Below are 20,412 nucleotides of genomic sequence, written 5' to 3'. Positions count from 1 at the left end.
TATTCCTTTTGGTTTCTTACCTCAATCTTGATAGATGGTGGATTGCTTAGAGTTTTACGTGTGTTAGAAATGTGAGGCTGGCCTTAGTGTTGGGGGTCTCCTTCCTGAAGGGCCCAGCCCAGTCCCTTGAAGGGTCATGGGGCCGATGGTAATGTGTCTGCATCTTTCTAACAGAGAGAGAGTTTGATCCCGACATATATTGTGGTGTCATTGATGTGGAGACCAAGAAGCCATGTACCAGGTCTTTGACATGCAAGGTAGGCCGCCTTCTCCCTCTGAATCACGCTGGCGTCGCACTTTTAAATCAAGGTTGTTGAAGGAGCACCCGCCTCTGCCGAGCGCCTCCTTGGCTCCTTGCGTTAACGGGCTATGGCTCGGACTTGGGAGCGCACTCCAGAGGACTGATTCAGTGTTCTGCTGCAGAGAAGGAAGGCGGGAAGGCGAGAGCACTGCCCTTCTCCCTCCCCTCCTCCTCTCACTCCCAGGCTGGACTTTTAAGAGCTCCAGGATTCTTCTTGCCCAAATAAAAATGGGAGGTTGGTGTCTTCAGATTGATTTTGAAGGAATCTCAAGATTCCCATGATGCCCCAAATTGGAGGTTTTTAAATGAGTCAGCTGCTCCCTTGCCCCTAACCCCGAGGTCCCCTCGTTCTTCACTCTTTGGCACGTTCAACTCCAGACCCCTCCCTCCCTCCCTCTCAACGCGGATTCAGTGCTAGGACCGGTCCTGGGCCCCCCCGGTTTTCTCCCAAGCCTTCTTGTCTGATATTTGCTATCCGAAGACACCCTGACCGTAGGTTGAGCCATTGAAGGAGAGGAGGCAGCCCAGGAGGACGGTGATGCTGACCTCGACTGCTGAGATGAGCTCCACAGTAATCTAGGTCGGAAGGGCCTCTCCTTGCCTGGGTGGGAAGCCTGAGGGAAATTCAAAAAATAGGATGGAAGTACCTGGAAGGGTTTCTCTCTGCCTTAGCTGAGATGTGTATCTTGGATTTGGAAGCTGAGGCGGGGGGGGGGGGGGGTCTCCTCTGGGAGCCAGTCACAAAAGCTTTCATTTTCACAAGACCCTTAGTATTAGCATAGGCAAGAAGGGTCGAGTCCAGTGGTCACTCTCCTCCAACTCGGCGCCCTTGGCTTGCTCCTGTCTGCGAGGGGTATACTTCAGTCAGCGCTGTGACCCCAAACTGTGTTCTGAGCGCAGATTCTTCGCTCTGTCTTCTCCTGCCTTGCAGACATCTAAGCCCACCCTTCCACGATGCCAGCCCAACTGCTAAATGTGCTCCTCAGATATTCCTGTCTCACTGAAGATTGGCCCTTGCATGTGGCCACTTTGGTGCCCGCCCAAGGCCTTCCTCTTAGCTCCCCTTTGGTAAGACTTGACTGGAATGTGCGAGGATTTTTCCAACCTGTCTTCTGCCTCAGAAGTACCTGACCCAGCCACTGCCGCCGCTGCTGCTCTCCCACAGGAGTCTGTCTGCCATCTTCTCCTTCCCAGATTCCCCCCAACCCTTCCTGTAAAAAAAAAAAAGCCTTCCTTCATTCATCATTGGGGTCTCCTTCAGCCGTGGTGTCCTCTTCATCTCCCCCTTTGACCTATGTCCTTGTCTCTCCCTGAGGCCGGCCTTTCCCCCATCATCTCTCTTCTCAGCCCCCTCCACGGCCCTAGCGATCGCCATCCTCTGTGCTGGCTATCTTTGTTCTCCTGCTTGACTTTGCTCCCAGGTTCGACTCTGTTGACCGCCCCTTCCTTCTGCCTGTTCTTGTAGGTTCAGAGGTTCCGCACTGCTCTGGTTCTCTTCCTCTGTCTCCTCCGCCGGCTTGTCCTCCTCTTCCTTATTCCTTCACCTTCAGGTGGGTGCTCCCCGGCTTCCCTCCCCTTGACACTGAGCCCCACGGCAGCCTTTAGATCTAGCCCAGCGTCTCCAACTGTTTACGGGATGGCTTCCATGTGTAAAATCAAGTTGATTTGTCTCATCCATCAACTTGTTCCTCCTTCCCACCAGTCTTTCTGTCTGTGGCTCCAGGGCCACCCATGGGAGGGCCCCCCCTTAAGGAGCCTAGCCATGCACTTGCCCATCTGTGACGCCGCCTCCTCTCTCTCTCTCTCCTTTCTCCTCCCTCCATCCTCCCCTTGCTGGAGCGTGCAGACCTTATCACTCACTTAGACGCTCAGTCTGTTGGGATATCATCAAAAGTTGGCCAGGGAGGAAGAGGTGGGAGCCTGGGAGCATGAGGGAGAATGAGGGAGAATGAGGGCTGGGCTGCGTGAATCCAGGGAAATGGGGTTGACTGGCTTCCTGGAAGTCAGTGGAGTAGTGGGGTTAGCACATAGAATGGGTGAGGAAGTGTGGTGGGGAAGTCATGGGAGGCCCTGGGGGCCCTTAGACAGACCAGGGACATGGTCAGCCCCTTGTCCCAGGAAGGTGACCATGACTGAGCCTGGAAGCAGAGAGGCTACTCGGGAGAGCGGTGAGGCGATGAGGACCCCCCAAAGGGGTGTCCACAGGGAGAGATTTTCTGCATATAAAAATCTACACAACTTCATAACAGATGGGCCCTTGGGGGAGGAGACAAAGTGGTTGGGGGTGTCCGAGTTGACCACAGAATCTTGACCCTCAAAGGACTGGTGCCTTTAGGGAAATGAGTCTAACAAGGCACCCTTTGGACAGGTGGCTGGGTGGTTATCGACTGCAGGTGGGCTTTAGACGAATGGAGGAGAACTACTCAATTCAGTTCTCTATCCTATGTTCAAAAGAAAAACCTGAGCCTAATTCATCCCTGCCTTGTAATTAGTTATTCTTCGGCATTTTTCAGTAGAATACGATGGAGGATGTAGTTAGGACCATCGCAGGATTTTTCTCTTTCTGGCCGAGGGCCCATGTGCCCACACAGCTCTTCCTCTATTGCTCACAGGTAGCGTAGGGGAAGGTTGATGGTGAACCCCCAGGGCAGTGTTTGGGGGGGCAGTGGAGAAATGGTTATGTCTCCATTGCCTGCATCTGGCTACCTGGACGGCATGAAGTTCTTAGCCGAGTGCAGGAGGCGCAATCCTCCACAACCCTGCCAGAGGGGCATCCTGAAGATGGGGAGGAGCCCACCGGTGGCAGAGTAAATGACGTGTACCTGCTGGGGAGGATGGAGGCAGGCGCAGCTCCAGCTTAGGTTTGGGGTCAAGGAGCTCCGGGCAGCAGGGAGAGTGGGCATGGACCCTGAGGTCGGGGAGGATTGAAGATTTCTCCAGCGACCCCTGAGGAATAAAAGGATGAGGCCACAAAAGGAAGCCATCTCCATGAGGAAAGAGGAATTAACCAGGAGCTCCCAGAGAATATAACATCTGTGAAGCTGCCCGGATGCAGAGTGAAGATCATCCGTGAGCAACGCAGCGCAGCGCGGCCCTGTCAGCCAGAGGACTGGATTTAGAGACAGACATCCAATGCTCTGGCCCAGTTCTGCTCTTTCCAAACTGTACTCCTCTCCCTCCTCCTCTTCTTCCTCCTCAGTCAAATGAGGGGAATCTTCGTTTCTTTGGTGTCCTCCTGTTTGATGGAAGGTGTATTTCTTTCCAACGAGCGCCGGAGCTCAGAAAGCATTGGGGTGGCCAGGTACACGGGGCCCTCCAGAGCTTTCTCTTTATCAGGACACACTATGTGCAGAACTCTGTCAGGAAGAGAGGGATCCCCACGGATGACTGCTCAGGGGAGCAATGAACCAGGGTGTTGGCAGTGGGGTCAAGCTGCTTGTAGCTTTGCCCAGCATCTCTTAACTCTGCCAAAGAGAAAGATTTGGGGACTGGAAAGGACAAAGTTAAAATGACTGATCCCAGATAAGTCCTGCAAGAGTGCAGAGCCCCTGGCCGCTGTGGATGAAGGAAGGAAGGAGTTCCAGGGCGCCGATCTGACCTGAGGCTTGGAAGTGTCAGCACAGGCAGTGGTGGAGTGTCCAGGAGGGATTGTGAAATAGAGGGGAGAGTTGGCATGGGACCTCTGTGAGCTGCAGAGTTGGGGTGCCCCAACACTTACTGTCTGGGGTGTGGGACCAAAGACTTCCTCCCCTCTCTGGACTCCAGTTTCCTCCTCTGTAAAACGAGGGCCTGAGACCCAGGGGCCTCTGGGGTCTTTCCCAGCTTTACATCTGCGATCCTTTTGAAAAAGGAAAATGAACAGATTTCTCAAACTATGTTCTTGAACATCTGAGAGAGATGGCTAGTGAAGCCGTCTGTCAGAAAACTGCCACCTGTATTCAGCGAGGATGCTCCTGTTGTGGAAAGGGGTCCTCCGCTGGTAGAAAAGACAATGTGGCTCAAGGGAGTTGGTCTCAATTTTGGCTGAGTGCTTGGCCAAGCCTTGCCCCGTCCTTGTGGGGAAGATGTGGCTGTGGCTGGGTGCGAGTGAGGAGGATGGGGGAGGCAGTCCACCGCTCCCAGAGGGTCTGGCGTCAGCTCACGGCCCACTCCCTCAGAGCTGTACTTTATGCCATTCTTCTGTCGTGCTCATTGGTAACATCGACAGTCAGTTCTGCATGTGGCCCTTGACACGGTTTTGTCAGCCCAAGGAGCTGAGACGTTGAACTCCTGGGCTCTAACCTCTCCCTGATTCAGACTGCGTATTCCCCAGGTTTTCTATGGGGAGCTCACCTTGGAAAACAAGAGATGTGGGATGGCTGAGTGGTGCAGTGGACAAAGCACTGGCCCTGGAGTCAGGAGGACCAGAATTCAAATCCAGCCTCAGATACTTAGTACCTAGCTGTGTGGCTTTGGGCAAGTCACTTAATCCCATTGCCTTGCCAAAAAAAAAAAACCCTTAAAATGCAGAAAAACAAGAGATGGACTTTGAAGGGTCTCAACCAGCTGGAGCCCCATCTGAGTCGGGTTGTCACACCCAGGTTCAGAGCTCACCTTCGTCACTGCCCAGCTAGCTAGAGATTTACCTGCCAATGTCCTGGGTCGTAGGGGGCATCTGGTTCCACGGGAGCCAGTGTGGCAACCAGTCGGAGAAGGCCGTCATCCCAGAGCACCTGGCTCCGGGAGGGATGCCGCTGGTGCTGCTTCACTCACCTCAGCCAGACCACTCGCAGGGCATCGTGACTGGCTCCAAGTACCACCTTTAGGAAGTGCACAGAAAAACTGAAGAATGCACAGTGTAGGGGGTGAGGATGGGTGCTGGACAAGTCAAGTCGGTGGAGGTCATTCTGGAAAGAAGGCAAGAGGCAAAGCAGGACAGTTGTGGAGAATCCAGTCTATTACCCAGAGCCAGCGGGATGGTCCAGTGGAAGGAGCACCAGCCTGGAGCCAGGAAGTTCCAAATGACCTCAGACCCTTCCTCACAGCGTGGCCCCTGCCTCAGTGTCCTCAGGTGAAAAGCAGGGTCATGGCAGTGCTTGCCTCCCAGGGGGGTTGTGAAGCAGTCAACCCCGACTCCGGCGTGGGCTCCACAGGAATGCCTGTCGCAGCTCTGGGAGGGATGCGGTCTTCATTGTGCATGATGCGGAGGATGCAGAGACAGACCAGGGCACCACCTCTGTTGGGGAAGGTCTCCGCTGGAGACCCTTGGATCAACCCTGATGGGAGGGGTCACATAGAGCACCGGCCTTGGCGTCAGGAGGACAAGAGTTTGAATTCAGCTTCAGACACTTGATTCTTAACTAGCTTTGTGGCACAGGGCCATCTCCAGTCGTCCTGATCCATAACTGGCCGCTGGACCCAGATGACTGGAGGAGAAAGTGAGTCTGGAGACTCAGTACAGCACCTCCCCGCCTCCCGATAATCAAATCTAATCCATGTGCTTGTTGTGGCATCGCTTCCCTAATGTCGCGGTCTTCTTTCAGAGACAAGGACAATCATTATCCTGAATCATTGCTACCCGAGTCTTTTCCTCAATCTTCCATCCATAAGGTCACACTCTTCTCATCCCTCTCCATGGGCAGCCGGCTTGACCTGTGTTCTGCCCAGCCCTCTTCCTAATCCTGGGGTCTCTTGGCGCTTGTCTCGGGCCATCCACGTCTCCATGGTCTCTTCGCTCCCACTCCATATCTACTTCTCTCAGCCCTTCTGTCCCCTGCAGGGGTGGGGTTCCTGAGAAGCTGATGTTCTCTAGCTCCCAGCCTTGTGATATCAAAGAAGGAGCATGGCTTTTTCAAAGGGGATCCCTTGGGAATCGGTGTCCTCCTCGCTGTGGTCAGTTCTGTATGTCAAGCCATTGTCTGTCCCCCCCCCCCCCCCCCCCCCCCGTCCCACCACGAATTCTTGGTTATCCTTTCTTTCCAGTTTTTTCCCACCTGTAGTGGCTGTGTATTGCCTTGAGAGAAGGGCCACTATAGAAATTTGTGGTGCTTGGCCAGTTCCTGGCTGGCTCGCGCTCTCCCTGACCCTGGTCGGCCCTTGGTCTCTTAATGCTTGTTCTCTAAGACCCCGTAGCCTCCAAAGCAAGGCCCGTCCCCCCACGAGCCTTCTCAAGTCTCGGCTCTTCTCCTGTCCAGGCGCCACCCCGCAGCCCACTGCCTCCTCTCCTTTCCTCTCCTCCCTCCTTTCATCGCCTCTCCTCCTGGACCCCGCTATCTGTGTTCCACACTAGCTTTCTCTTTGCTGGGCCCCGACCTGTTCTCGGGGGAAGCTGGGCTCAGCTTGTTGAGAGTCTGGGAATGACCTGCGCGTTAGAAAGCCAGCCTGAGAGCATGGCTCATGGCCGGGGTCACCCACATCATGACCCACTTACTTGTTCCTGTTTCTTCTGGACCCTCGACGAGCCCCACATCACATCCCTTGGTGGAATCTGAGCCCTGGCATTAAGTCTTCCTTCCACAGGAGAGGAGCGTCCCCACGGGGGTCACGGTCGGCCTGTCAGAGGGGGGTGGCCCCGGCTCCGGCAGCCAGGCTGAGGGCCCTTTGCCAGGCTCTGAAGGAATCCTCTGTTCCGTTTGGTTTGCAGACACATTCCTTGACCCAGCGGAGGGCCGTCCAGGGTCGCCGAAAACGCTTCGATGTCTTGTTAGCCGAGCACAAAAACAAAAGCAGGGACAAGGAGCTGCTCCGCCATCCCGATCAGCCGCTGACGCAGCAGCAGCCACAGATCCCGCCTCTCAGGGAACCACATGCCTCCCCCTCCAAGTCATCACCAGAACTGCACCCCAACTCTCATGGAGTGATTCCTGCAGAGTCCAAGCCTTTAGTATCGAATAAACCCAGACCTCACAATCCCAGTCTTCCAAGGTCAGTAACGTCCTCCTCCTTCGGAACCCTGCCTTCCCCGGCCCTGTGGCCGTCACAGAGCCTGGGGTTCAGGGACGTGGGCTTGGCTTTGGTCTGTGTGTTGTCCCCTGCTTGGGATTTGGGGGTACCCCTGACTGTGGCTTTAGAGTAACTAAGCTCTCAAGAAGCCTTGTTCTTGGATGGTCCCAAACAGCAAAGTCAACGAAAGTCTTAGGGTCTTATTAGGTAAAGTGTTACTCACCATGGGGGGCATCTGAGCAAGGCTGGTGAGTCCTCTGCCACGCAGAGCTTGGGGGTTCTCCTGCGGGGAGGGGGCCAGGATGCCGTGGAGGTTGGGGGCTCTCCTGTGGGGGGGGGCAGGACACCTTCGCTGTTGCCCTCTCTGTCCCACCTCTATGCAGAGCAGACACGGGGCGGGGGGGGGCTCTTTTTATGGGATCTAGATGGTCATGTGCATTTTTCCCACTTGTGTCCACTCAGGACATGAACTTGGGAAAGTGTTCCCTGAATTTCAACAATGAAAAAATGATTTTGTCTGCTAGTGCTGGTGGAGTCTTCCTAAGCCCAACTCTCTAGACGTACGCAGTCCTGGGTCTCTGTGTACCTAGAATCACACGGACACACGCAAACACACCTCTGCTCACGTGCAGACAGATGGGTGTCCGACCCTGCCGATCTGAGGACTCAACAAAGAGACCTGGAGAGGGGGGTTTCTGAGGAAGGGGCACTTACCTTTCCCTGGACACCCGGGTCTTCACCCATTTTCAGACCCATGACCTGCGGCGTAAACGCCAGGCCCTGGCGAGAGCTGGAGGGGGTGGGGCTTTGCTTTAGCACCAGCATCTGGCCGGAGCCTTGGAAGGTGGCAGCGGGGGGTGAGGTGTGGCGGGACAGGCCAGTTGGTCTGGATGGGGGGGGTCTGTAAGAAACACAAAATGCTTTAAACATCCAACTGAAGAGTTGATGGTCCTAAGCCAGGGAGCCCCTGAGGATTTTTGAGGAGGGGCCCTGGCTGGACTGGGTGCTGCTTGTTCTGGGCAGCGTGGATGGGAGGAAGAAGAGGCCAGTCGCCCAGACCAGGCTCTGGCTGCCAAGTGCCTGGGGCGTCGTGTGGGTGGAGAGCAGGGCACGGGGGGGGGGGGGGGGGGGGGGGGGGAGCTGTGGTGAAGATCCGAGGCCTGAGCACAGTGGTGCCAGACAGGCCCGCGGGCACGGGGCAGCCTCGACGGGCTCGGACGGAGAGTGGTGTGTGCAGCCGGTGGGAGGCACGGGCAGTCAGGGTGGAGGGCCTGGACCCAAGAGACCTCGGGAAATCCCTGGAGGACCCCCGGAGGATGCTGAGAGTGGGAGGAGCGGGCCGGCCCCAGGTGTGGGGGGACCCGGGAGGGAAGGACAAGGGGCGCCTGGCAGCACGGCCGGGCGCTAGGGCAGGCGAGCTGGCATTGGAGAGGGAGTGAGCGGGGAGTGGGGGGCGGGAGGCTGACCAGCGGGGTGCCCAGAGGGCAGGGCTCCGTGGGGAGGGTCTGGCCTGGGACTCCGGCACCCACACGCTGGAGGGGCCGGACTGTGTCGGGCCAGGGGACGGCGGGAAGAGGGGGCCGGGCATCCGCGGGGTTCGCCTTTCTTGAGGGGGGCCGGACCTTGGCCTCGTGGAGCTTGCTAGGCGGTGCTGTGGAGGAGAGGCCCCGGAGGCCCGGGGGGCTGCAGCGGCCTCGGGTGGGGGGCCCGGGGGCCCGGCCGGCCCGTGAGCCCCTGTCTGCGCCCCCTCCAGGCCTCCGGGCTTCGCGGCGCCCCCCGGCGGGACCACCCCCTCCGACCCTCCCGCCAGCCAGGCCCCGCACCCCCCCCTGCCTTTGCCCGAGCCAGCGCCCCGGGGGTCCAGCGACGAGGGAGAAGGCGACGAAAAGGAGGAGCCCGCGGAGAGGCTGGACGGCCACTACTCGGCGCGGCACCCCCAGCCCGCATCCGTAAGTTCCGTGCCCCGCGCCCCCCGCCCCGCCCCGCGCCCCCCACCCCGGCCCCGCGCCCCCCCGCCCCGGCCCCGCGCCCCGCTGCAGGAGCCCTGCCGCTCTCTTTCAGTTCTGCACCTTCGGCAGCCGCCAGGTGGCCCGGGGCTACTTCGTGTTCGACCAGCGCTGGAACCACCTGCGCTGCGCCCTCAGCGTCATGCTGGACAAGCACCTGGCGGCCCAGATGTGGAGGTGAGTGCCCGCGCCCGCGCCCCTCGCCTCGGCGGCCCCGCACCCCCCGCGCCCCTCGCCTCCGCGGCCCCGCACCCGCGCGCCCCTCGCCTCCGCGGCCCCGCACCCCCGCGCCCCTCGCCTCCGCGGCCCCGCACCCCCGCGCCCCTCGCCTCGGCGGCCCCGCACCCGCGCCCCTCGCCCCCGCGCCCCCGCGCCCCCGCGCCCCCTCCCCTCCGCGGCCCCGCGGGCTGCAGCTCAAAGGAAGCTTACGGGGCCGGGCCGGAGCGCTGACAAGTCTGTCCTGGGCCCTGGCCCTGCCCATCCCCCGGGGGCCCATCCCGGAGAGGCGGGGGTGGGGGGGGCCCTGCCGCTTCCCTCCGAGGCGCCCCGGCCTCGCGGCCCCGTCTTGGGGTGCATCGCAGGCTCAGTCCGCGGGGCCCCCAGGACGCGCTGCCACGAGGGCCGGGGTCTGCAGCGGGGGCAGGCGGGGCGCGCACGGCCGCGGCCGGTCCTCCGGGCCCGGGGCCCGGGAGCTGCCCCCGGCGCCCTGGACTGCCTGCCAGGGGGGCTGCGGGCCAGGGGGCGTGCCCGGGGCGGGGCAGAGCCGAGGGGGCGTGTCCGGGGCGGGGCCAATGGTGGCGGAGGCGGTGCCGAGTGGGGCGTGTCTGGGGAGGGGTGGGGCAGAGCCCAGTGGGGCGTGTCTGGGGCGGGGCCAATGTTGGAGGAGGCGGTGTCGAGTGGGGGCGTGTCCGGGGCGGGGTCAAGGGGCGGGGCTCCGCGCCTCTGTGGCAGGAGCTGGGGGCGGGGCCGGGCAACCGCCACAGCTGCGCCTGCGCGGCTTCTCCGCCCCCTGCAGCCTGGTGGGTTCTTTTGGAGCCACCTGGCGGCCGCTTCGGGGCGTTGCAAGGAGCGTCGAGCAGGGCAGGCTTGGGGGGTGGGGCGGGGGTTGTTTGTGTACCTGTGTGTCTGTGGGTCTGTGTGTCTGTGGGTCTGGTCTCTGGCCGTGTGTCGGGGTGTAGGGTTTGGGGAGTGACCGGGCGCCCGGGGGTCGGAGGGGGGGGAGCCCCTTAGCCCTGCCCCGCCCCGCCGGGTCCCGGTCCCCCGGCCCCGCCCCCAGGCGCTCTGTCCTGCCCCGCAGGCCGCGTGCTTGTGGGCAGCCTGGGCCCCGCGGTGCCCGGGGCCGCCTCCGAGAGGCCGTGCCAGGGCCCGAGCGCCCGCGGGGCGGGGGCCGCCCGGAGAGGGTCCCCGGCCCGAGGCTCGGGGCCTGCCCCGACGGCTGAGGGCCTCGGGGGTCCGCGGGCGGCTGGGTGGGCCGGGGCCAGGTAGGGGCCCTCCCCGTGGGCCCCGGCCCGGCCCGGCCCCTGGGGTCCCTCCCCGTGGGCCCCGGCCCGGCCCGGCCCCTGGGGTCCCTCCCCGTGGGCCCCGGCCCGGCCCGGCCCCTGGGGTCCCTCCCCGTGGGCCCCGGCCCGGCCTCTGGGGTCCCTCCCCGTGGGCCCCGGCCCGGCCCGTGGGGTCCCTCCCCGTGGGCCCCGGCCCGGCCCCTGGGGTCCCTCCCCGTGGGGCCCGGCCCGGCCCCTGGGGTCCCTCCCCGTGGGCCCCGGCCCGGCCCGTGGGGTCCCTCCCCGTGGGCCCCGGCCCGGCCCCTGGGGTCCTGGCCCGGTCCCTGGGGGCCCCCGGGGACGCCGCCCACCGCCGCCTCTTCTCTCTTTCCAGGAGACTCCCCCCGGCGCCTGGCCACTCGGCGCCCCCCGCGCGCGTCCCCCCGCGGGCCGGCCCGGGCCCCAGCCCCCCGGCCTGCGCGTCCTCGGCCTCGCCCGCCCCGGCCCCCGGCCCCCCGGCCAGCAGCCGGCCCGCCCCGGCCCCCGGAGCCCCGGCCCACGGCACGGCGCTGCAGGCGCCCCCCGCCCCGGGGCCCCGGCCGGCCGCCGCGGCCTCCTCGCCCTGCCCCGCCTCGGCGCTGCCCGCGGCCCCGGCCCCGGGGGCCCCCAGGTGCCAGAAGCTCAAGTCCGGCAAAGCCGCCAAGCCCAGGGAGGCCGCCGCGCCCGGCGCCCCCTGCCACAGCGCGGGCAAGAAGCGCAAGACCAGCGCCCCGCCGTGTGCGCCCCCCCTCCTCCTCCGCCTCCTCCTCCTCCGCCTCCTCCTCCTCCTCCTCCTCTTCTCCTCATTCCACAGACTCTTTTAGGAAAAACTGCGTGGTGAACTCTGCAAGTTGCGGGCCCGGGTACCCCTCCCCGGTGCCGCCAGCCCCCGGCCTCGGCCTCAACTGTCTGACGAGCAGAGCCAACTCGGTGGGCCCGAGGCACGAGGCGTCGGGCAGGGGGGCCCCGACGGGGAGCCCCTCGGAGTCCATCAAGAGGATGAGCGTGATGGTGAACAGCGGGGACTCCACGCTCTCCCTGGGCCCGTTTGTCCATCAGCCCCCCGAACTGATGATGACCGCCGGCGGCTTTCCCCACTCCCACCCCCACCCCCCTCTGGACAAACTCCTCGGGAAGAAGAGAAAGGGCTCCCCCGGCGCCGGCGCCCCCCACCACGGCAGCCAGGCTGGCAAGGTGGCCAAACTGCCATCCATGAACAGCGTTCACACCAAGCACCCCGGCCCCATCCCGGGCACGCCGGGGCTGGCCGGCAGCGCGCTTCTCCATCAGGTAAGACCAAGCTCCGAGGGGCCGCTGCCTCTCCTCGTCCACGCCTGCCCACCCGACAGCCATAGCTTTGTGTCCATCGGAGGCTCTTCACCTTGTTTGGTCCTGGGCTCCCCAGGGTCTTTTAAACGCGTGATATAAAATTCATGGGATTGCAGAGGAAACCATTTGCAGTGAAATAAAGTCAGCAAAATATTTTTTTAAAACAATTTCACCAAGGGGCGGCTAGGTGGCACAGTGGATAGAACACTGGCCCTGGAGTCAGGAGGACCTGAGTTCAAATCCAGCCTCAGACACTTAATAATGACCTAGCTGTGTGGCCTTGGGCAAGCCACTTAACCCCATTTGCCTTGCAAAAACCTTAAAAAAAAGTTCACCAGGTTAAGAACCCTTGGTATAGATTGTGTGCCTTCACAGGAGCACTGTGTTACTGTTTGAATCACTGCCTGAGCCTAATTTTGTTCCTCCTCGTCTGCCCCTGCACAAGGAGGCAGGGCCTGGAAGCGGGTGAGGCGGTTGGGTGCACCACTGCGGGCACAAGGAAGAGTGCTAGGGGAAAACTAGGTCCGAGTAGAAAAATCATTTTGTTTGTCCAGTCAGTTCAGGTGGTTTTTAAGGCTCGTGTTTCTCTCCCCCAGTCAGGTTCACAGATCAGCATCCCACACCTCTCCGGTGGTCCCTTTGTCGGAGTCAACCCAGACTCGATTCCGTGGGCTCCTGCCCCGTCCCTCTCGGCCTCCTTCCTGCACGAGTCTCCTCGGAGCGCAGGCAAGTCAGAGGAGGCCGAGTTTGGGGTTTGGGTTCCCTTGTCCTCTCAGAGAGAACACCCGGCAGCCAGGTCCGTTCTCTTCCCACCATTTGAGCAGTGTGCCCTCGGTGCCCCCACACAGTTCTAAAGAAGACGGAATTCCTTGATTTCGGTTGCTTAGTTGTCACTAGCCGCTCCTTTCCACTTCTGCTCTAGGCCAGGGGGAGACCAAACAAAAAACATTTTTGAGTTTTCCGGTCCCTGGTGGGAATGGCTCCAGAATCTGAAAGAGCTGCCCGAGCCTGAGAGTGACCCCACGGAGGTGGGTGGGGGCCTGCCTGCCCACCCGGGCACGCCGAGTCTGAGGCCTCTTTTGGCTTTTATTTCTGCCGAACAGACTCTGGCCTCGTCATTCATTGTGGCTTGTATGATCTGGAGCCCCCACCCAGCCCCGGGATTCAGCTTCTGACTCTGCAGCCGGAGTCTGAGGAGGAGATAGATGTCCATGCTGGGGAAAGCTCTTTGTTGCCTTTCTCCCAAAAGTGAGTTAGAGGTCTTGTTCCTCGTTGGACAGGCTTCCTTCAGGCGGGCCACTCGGCTTCCCTCCCCACAGGGCCGGACTGAGGACGAGGACGAGCGAGCCACGGTCATTGTCACCCAGGTGTAGAGGAAGGGCTGAGCCGAGTAGGGAGGGCTCCAAAGGAGTGGGCGACGGCACCTGGCTGCCGAGGCCTGTCCCACAGATGTTTCCGGGAGCCAGCACGGTGTCAGACCTGTGTCGTTGCAGGACACGGGACCTTCCCTGCCTGTGCTCCTGCCCGGTGTCCGAGTAGGTGGTCACCATGATGCCTTTAGGCAGAGAAGAAGCAAAGGGCATCCTTGGAACTCTTGAGGAACTCCAAGTCTTGAGGCATCGCTCTGCCCCAGGAAATGGAGTTTGTTTGAGAGTTGGAGGCATTTGGCAGTCTGGCTAGTTGGCGGGGTCACCCCTTGACATGCCCTCGTGGCCGTCATGTTAAATGGTAAAGGACACGTTCCGTGTTGGCTAACCCCCCTTTCTTTTTGTATCTCTCTTGTCTCTCTCTAAGCCAAAGGCACGGCCCTGACAGCTGGAATCCTTCCCAGAGGGAGAAAAGAACTGGACAGTTTTCACTCCAAGTCAGACCTCCACCTGGCCCTCTGGACTCCACGATGCCTTTGAGTCTGCGTCCTCAGGTGTAGAAATCTGCTGGACTCTGTGGTTTGAAAGAGGAATCCCCTGAAGCCATGTCTGTAGCAACGAACACCCTGACTACTAGAGCCTGGATCCAGTTCAGCCACAGAATTGCTTGTATCAGTGTTACCCGTGGTCTGGACCGCTCGCTACACGGCTCGTCTTGCCACTCTCAGAAAAAGATCGGCTGGGCAGATCCTCCCCCTCCACCTCCTTCACCCGGCCCCGGGCCTGTCCCCTCCGGCTTGTCCACAGGCAGTTAGGCTCCCCCCCGCCACCTTCGAGAGCGACCCTCCAGAGGGAATGGGGCTTGATGGCTTGGGCCAGGGAGAATGGACAAGAGTCCAGCTCAGCAGAAGGATCCGGGCCATATCTTTGCCCGGCCTTTTGCAAGTAATCTGGGATAAGGAGCTCTTAGGAGTTTCTAACTTGTAAAAAGTTAGTCATTTTAAGCCATCAATGCCCAGAAAGCAAGTCTCAGCTATTTTGGAGGAAGACTTTTTCATGGTACAAAAGCAATTCTAGGATGCGCTTTTTGAATATGATGCAACTGAAGAGAAATATAAAAATGCTAACTAGTTTTGATAAAGGAAAGCCAAATGAAAACAAAATCACTGTAGGGGAAAAACCCTATGCCGAGATTTCCAAAGAAATGTAATTTCTTTTACAAGGGTATTCCATAGAGTCTTCACATTGAAACAGCATATCAAAGTAGGTTGATTATACCTTCTAGCCTCGTTCTATTTTCTAAAAATTGCCTTTTTAAGATGAAATTAATAGCATACCACAGAAATGAGCATTCATCTTTTTAATGTTTGGGGGTGAGTTACATTCTTCTCAACCTCCTATGAATACTGTAACAGAAATCAATTTTAAACATCAGCTTGACCTGACCCTGTTTGTTCCACTCCCTTGATGTCACTATAGACAATGAATTGGTTGGGCTTTGTGTGTGTGTGCATACATGTGTGTGTTTGCGTGTATGTGTGTTGTGTGTGCACGCGCGTGTGTGTGTAGGGGCTGGGGGGTGGGGGGAGCCTGCAGCACAAAGTACAAAATTTCCCATGCTGCATAGAGAGCCTTTCTTTTTTTTCATTCATCTTTCTTTCTCAAGGATCTCAAAGACCTGTATTTCCCCTTCCTGAGAGGGTTTCTGCTCCATCCGGGACATCCCCCCCCCCCCCCCCCCCAGTAAAATCTTTAAAGGGCTTAATGTCGTTCAAATGCAGTTTGCTTGGAGAAGTCACTCACCACTTCCTGGGGGGAATGGGTGTTACGTGTGTCCTCAGAGGGCCCATGTCCCCTCACTGCTTGTCAGTCAGAGACCCTTTGGGGCATCCCACATCCTCTCCTCCACACCCATCCTTTTTCAAACTACTTTTGTGTTACAATCTACCATTTCAGGGAATCTGAAGCCAATAAATGGTAGAGCAAGAGCTCAGGTCCTTGGCCTAATTAAGTCAACTGTGCAGGCTGGTTAGATCCAGACACGAGCCTGTATGTGACCGAACAACGGAGATCCTTTGTGCAGACACGTTAGAGATAAATGTATGTAAAATAGTCATTTTCTTAAAAGGCGTTGGGATATTTTTCATTGATTATGCAATCAGTCACCAGATGTTTTCAGGACAAATAGGACAGCTAATAAAAGAGTGCGGACGTGTGGAAGAAGCTATTTTCTTACTTTACTTGGAAAAAACCAATAGAATGACTCGTTGACCTCTCCAGTCCCTTCCAGCTCTAAATCTATGACTTTGTGACCTCCCAAGAGCAAGGCTGTCGCTTAGGAGGAATCCAAGCTCCCTTCAGGTGTTGGGGGGATTAGGGCACTTGTGATTGGGAGAGATTTCCGTTTCAAAGCCAAGGCAGGAGAGAGTGATGGCAATAAACAGTCGATTTTAAGTGATAGAATTTTGTGTAAGATTATGTGACTCAAGAAGAAGTACGAAGGCTACATGATGGCAAGTCAGAGCTGATTCCGATTAATGTAGATATTTAGACTAGCAAGTGTTGATCATTTGGATTTCTTTTAGATTGGGGTTTTTAATTCCATTTTCATTATGTCTCCTGGTAGTTCGTACATAAAGCAGCCGGATTAGGAAATTAGCCATTTTGAAACCTGCCTGCCACAAACAGACCTACTCCCACAGTGCTTTGGGCATTGTAGACTGGTAGGTTGGTTTTTTTTTTCTTGGAACTTTTATTTTCTCCTACAATTATTTTAGTACTTATAAACAATTAAGGTAACTTAAAACAGTAGCACAAGTAATTTTTTGGATTAAATTAACTTGCAAAACCAAATTTGCAGTGGTTGGGTTGTTTCTAGACAGATTTTGGTATTAATTTAAAACAAGACAATTTTTATATCCTTTCCATAGAATTTTCATGACAACTCCTGCAGTTTTCTTAACCTATTTAAAAAAAAAACAAATTGCTGCAATGATGAACAAAGAATTATACAAAACCTATTTTGTATCTTTATTTTGGAATTTCTTGTTCTATTATAAATATTGAAGTATCCCTATTTCAGAAAACATATTTTGTTAAAATTGATTGTACATATTTAAATATGTATTTTTGCACAGGTCTTTTTTTCTTATATCCAGTTTTGGTACAATTGAGATCATCTAGTATTTATTTATTAATTAAAAAAAAAGTAAGTACCTTTTTATAATTTGAAGTGGTTCACTGCCAAGCCAATAGTCCTAGAACTTGCCTACTTTACAATTTAAGGGATGCCTCTTGTTTCATGAAAGTCTATGTTCCTTTTAATGTTCTGGGAGTGGATTCATAAGAGATTAACTGGGCATTGTTTCTATTAAATTGCCTAAGACCCCAAAAGACTACATTTAATAAGTGACACACTGCTTCTCCTTTGTCCATGTTTTGTGGCTGCCTGTTGGTACAGATATCTGTACTGAGTGCATCTTTGCGTGTGCCTGTGTTATACATGTGTGTGGGTGTGTCTGTATACATGAGTGCGTGTGTGATTGCATGTGCAAGCCACAAGTATGTTGTGGTTTAAAACTAATGGGAAAAAAAAAAACCTGAAAAGTGCCTGATAACTAGTTTCAAGCTTGGACCGTGTAGACAGATTCTCCTTTAAAAGACTTGAATGTTAAGTTGAATATATTTTTATTTTATTATTTTTTGGGGGGGAAGCTTGTTTTTTCCACCTAACAAATATCATTTCCAAAATTTTAAGGGAGGAGTTTAAAAAAGTTACCTAAGTTGGTAATTGATTAAAGTATTTTAAAATAAGACATTTTGGTTCGAAACAATCTTGGTGGGTTAATAAACTGTCCCACATCGCCAAGAGTTGGAATCTTTTTTTTTTCCAGCCAGCAGTTTTACAAGACACATCTCGTTTTGTTAATTTACTCATAAAATGCAGAGTTTAAAAAGAATATGTAAACTATTTTGTACTCCAAAAATCTAAACAAAAAGAAGTACCTCTGAGAAAACATTGAAGGAAAAAAACAAAGTAAAAGCATGATCTGAGAAGTGTAACTGAAGGCCACTGTCTTCCTCTGAGTTCTCTTGCCAAGGGGCGTCCCTGCTGTCTTGTCTCTGTCTGCCCCCGGGAAAGAATTGGGCTAGGAATGATTGTGAAAGGGTTTGCTGTTGAGCAGAGAGAGAATAATCACTTTGACCTTTTGTACAAAACAGGTTACGTTTTTCAGATCATTTAAAATGAGCACTAAGCGCTGTCGGTGTGAATGTAGGGCCTGGAAAGCATCTTGCTCTGTTTGGAGCCTGGTTCTAAAAGCAATCTCCGGTGTCGTGTGTTAAGACTAGTGTGATCATTTGTACACAAGATGAAGAGCATCTCAGCTGGACTTTGGGTTGGCTGCTGTCTAGTACGTGAACAAAAGTCATGGGATAGAAAATTACTTTGGATATTTAAAAGAAAAGAAATATATAGTCTATTTGTTTTGTAACAAGTTTCTGTAAATAAAATAATTTATACTATTTATAAGAAAAAGTTGTGCTTTGCTTTATGAAAAATTAGTTTGTGGAACAAACCTGTTACTAAACCAGGCAATAAAAATGAGGACTTCTCAATAAAACAAGGTTGGTTACATGAAATACATTTTACATGTTTCTGCTTCATTATAACACTGTTACATTTTAAATCCAGAGTGGGGCATTGCTCAGTCTCAACCACAAAGGGAAAGCAGTGCTTCGATTTCCTGCCAAATACTTTTCTGTTGGATATTTTATTTTTCCAATCATAGTTCTCACCATTTTTTTTTTTAGGTTTTTGCAAGGCAGTGGGATTAAGTGACTTGCCCAAGGCCACACAGCTAGGTAATTATTAAGTGTCTGAACCCGGATTTGAACTCAAGTCCTCCTGACTCCAGGGCCAGTGCTCACTGTGCCACCTAGTTGCCTCTAATTATTTTTCTTGCAAGGTTTTGAGTTTCACATTTTTCTTCCTCCTTTCTTCCCCTGACAGAAAAATCCAAAATAGCCTAGACATGTATAACCTTGCTAAATATAGATCCATCTTAATCATGCTGTGAAAGAAACATCAAATCAAAATGTGAGGGGAAAAAAAACATTTTCTGTGACTTTAAAAATTTGAAGATAATATGTTTTGGTCTGCATTTAAACTCCACAGTTCACTCTCTGGCTATGGATGGCATTTTCCAATACAAGTCTTTTCGAACTGTCTTTGATTATTGTGCTGCTGAGATGAACAAGGCCACCAGAGTTGGTCATCACTTAGTGTTGCTGTTATTGTGTAGAGTTCATCTGGTTCTGCTCCCTTTACTCTCGCTGAATATTTTTTTTGCAAGGCAATGGGGTTAAGTGACTTGTCCAAGGTCACTCAGCTAGGGAATTATTAAGTGAGGTTGGATTTGAACTCAGATTCTCCTGACTCCAGGGGCCGGTGCTCTATCCACTGTGCCACCTAGCTGCCCTAGCCCCTAAATTTTTACCAAAGAAACCAGGAGTGGGATAGGGAGAAATTTAGCTCTGTCCTCATGTGAAATGTGCCCAGTCAATTCTTGGCTATTTCCAACAGTCTTCATATACGGCTCCTCTTCCCTTTCCCTCCTTGGGGTTTGCACTCAGGCAACAGAAATAGATTTTTCATGCTCAGCAGTCCCTGGCTTCTTTGCTAAGGGCTTCAAATCTATCTGCCTAGAAATCAATATTGCCACTGCTATCTGCATTGTCAGTTGTCAAGACAACTACACAAGGTCAGGCTCAATGCACACCTCGACCACTTGGTTGAAATGGGAAGTCTAAAGTTTTTAAATTTTTCCTCAGGTTTTTGTTTTTACATCATCTAAAAGATCCCCCATGCCCCTTCCTCTCCCCTTCCCAGAGAGCCATCCCATAGTACAAAGAATGAAAACAATCAGCAAAACTGCCCAGCCATTGGAAAACTGGAGATGTGTGGTGGTTGCACCAAAGGCAAGATGCCTTTCTGGGGCCCTGCTGCTTTCGGGCAGTTTGGCCTTGTCCTGTTTCTCCTTTGTTTTGGAGTTGGCTGCTCTTTCCATTTACCTTGTTTGGAGTCATTGTATGAACTGGGACTTTGCTGATTTCACTACAAATTGGTGTGCCTGTTTCCCCAGGATTCTGGGATTCATCATTGTTTCTTGCAACATAATAATGTTCCATTAGGCTCACAGACCACTTTGCTTAATCACTGTCCAAACAAGCAATGGGTGGCATCTACTTTATTTCTTTGCTACCACAAAAAAAAGTGTTTCAATGCATGTAGTTCTGTGGGACTTTTCCTTTTCCTCAGTGGTCTCCTTGGCGTATGTCTGGTGAGGGAATCAATATATATTTGGGAAACGCTCTTGTTGTCCCAAGATCAATTTGAAAAACTGACCCTCAGGTTGCATAATATTGTGGTTGTAAAAGAAAGGCTCAAAGCACTGAGAAATGGCCCTTTTTTCATTCCTTAAAAAAAGCATAAACCACATTGTGTTGCAAATGTATTAGGCACAATTTTCAACTATCTGGCAGCCTTGATTACAAGGGCAGAGACTGGACTTTGAGACAGCATAGATTTAATTGACTAAGAATCCCTTATTGACAGAAGAAATTGTGTTTGCCTACCTATTTCAAAGAATCTTTTTAAAATCCTCAGTGGCAATAAAAATCATGACTGGAGTCCAGTTCTTTATATGGAAAAGCACATACAATTAATATCCCTCTTGGCTTAAGTGGAATATCTCAGCATAGTTTGTTAAATGGTTTCCAGATAAGCTAGGATGTTCAAAAGGCATTATTAACAGTAATAAGTTACTATGTGGGTTTCAGAAATCACAGGACACTCAAAACATTTTGTTGTAAATGCAATAAATGAATTCGAAAGGAAAGGAACCTTGCTTAATATTTTATCTTCCAAATGAAAAGAATCTATCAGAGTTGTCCAGAGACATATTTGTTCT

The 20,412-nt window shown here is 54.5% G+C and overlaps 1 protein-coding gene and 1 long non-coding RNA gene across 2 annotated transcripts in view; one reads left to right on the top strand and one right to left on the bottom strand.

Moving 5' to 3' along the window:
- Positions 1–14,886, top strand: part of ATXN7 (ataxin 7) — an 88,139-nt gene extending 73,253 nt beyond the window's left edge. Inside the window, 9 exon segments of the mRNA XM_074198822.1 lie at positions 175–257; positions 6,924–7,204; positions 8,976–9,171; positions 9,284–9,405; positions 11,101–11,512; positions 11,514–12,035; positions 12,671–12,800; positions 13,178–13,322; positions 13,869–14,886. Coding sequence (XP_074054923.1) covers positions 175–257; positions 6,924–7,204; positions 8,976–9,171; positions 9,284–9,405; positions 11,101–11,512; positions 11,514–12,035; positions 12,671–12,800; positions 13,178–13,322; positions 13,869–14,001 — 2,024 coding nt within the window. The 3' untranslated portion in view covers positions 14,002–14,886.
- LOC141496346 (uncharacterized) lies at positions 688–8,325 on the bottom strand. The gene is made up of 3 exons (XR_012471034.1): positions 7,937–8,325; positions 6,711–7,548; positions 688–915 (listed from the first exon to the last, which is right to left on the bottom strand). It is a non-coding gene; the product is annotated as an uncharacterized LOC141496346 (long non-coding RNA).
- Positions 14,887–20,412: the final 5,526 nt, after the last annotated feature.

Source organism: Macrotis lagotis, chromosome 8 (assembly GCF_037893015.1).
Source record: "Macrotis lagotis isolate mMagLag1 chromosome 8, bilby.v1.9.chrom.fasta, whole genome shotgun sequence".
Taxonomy (NCBI): Eukaryota; Metazoa; Chordata; class Mammalia; order Peramelemorphia; family Peramelidae; genus Macrotis; species Macrotis lagotis.
The sequence above is the reverse complement of the archived record's forward strand: the minus strand, read 5'-3'. Positions and strand labels throughout refer to the sequence as shown.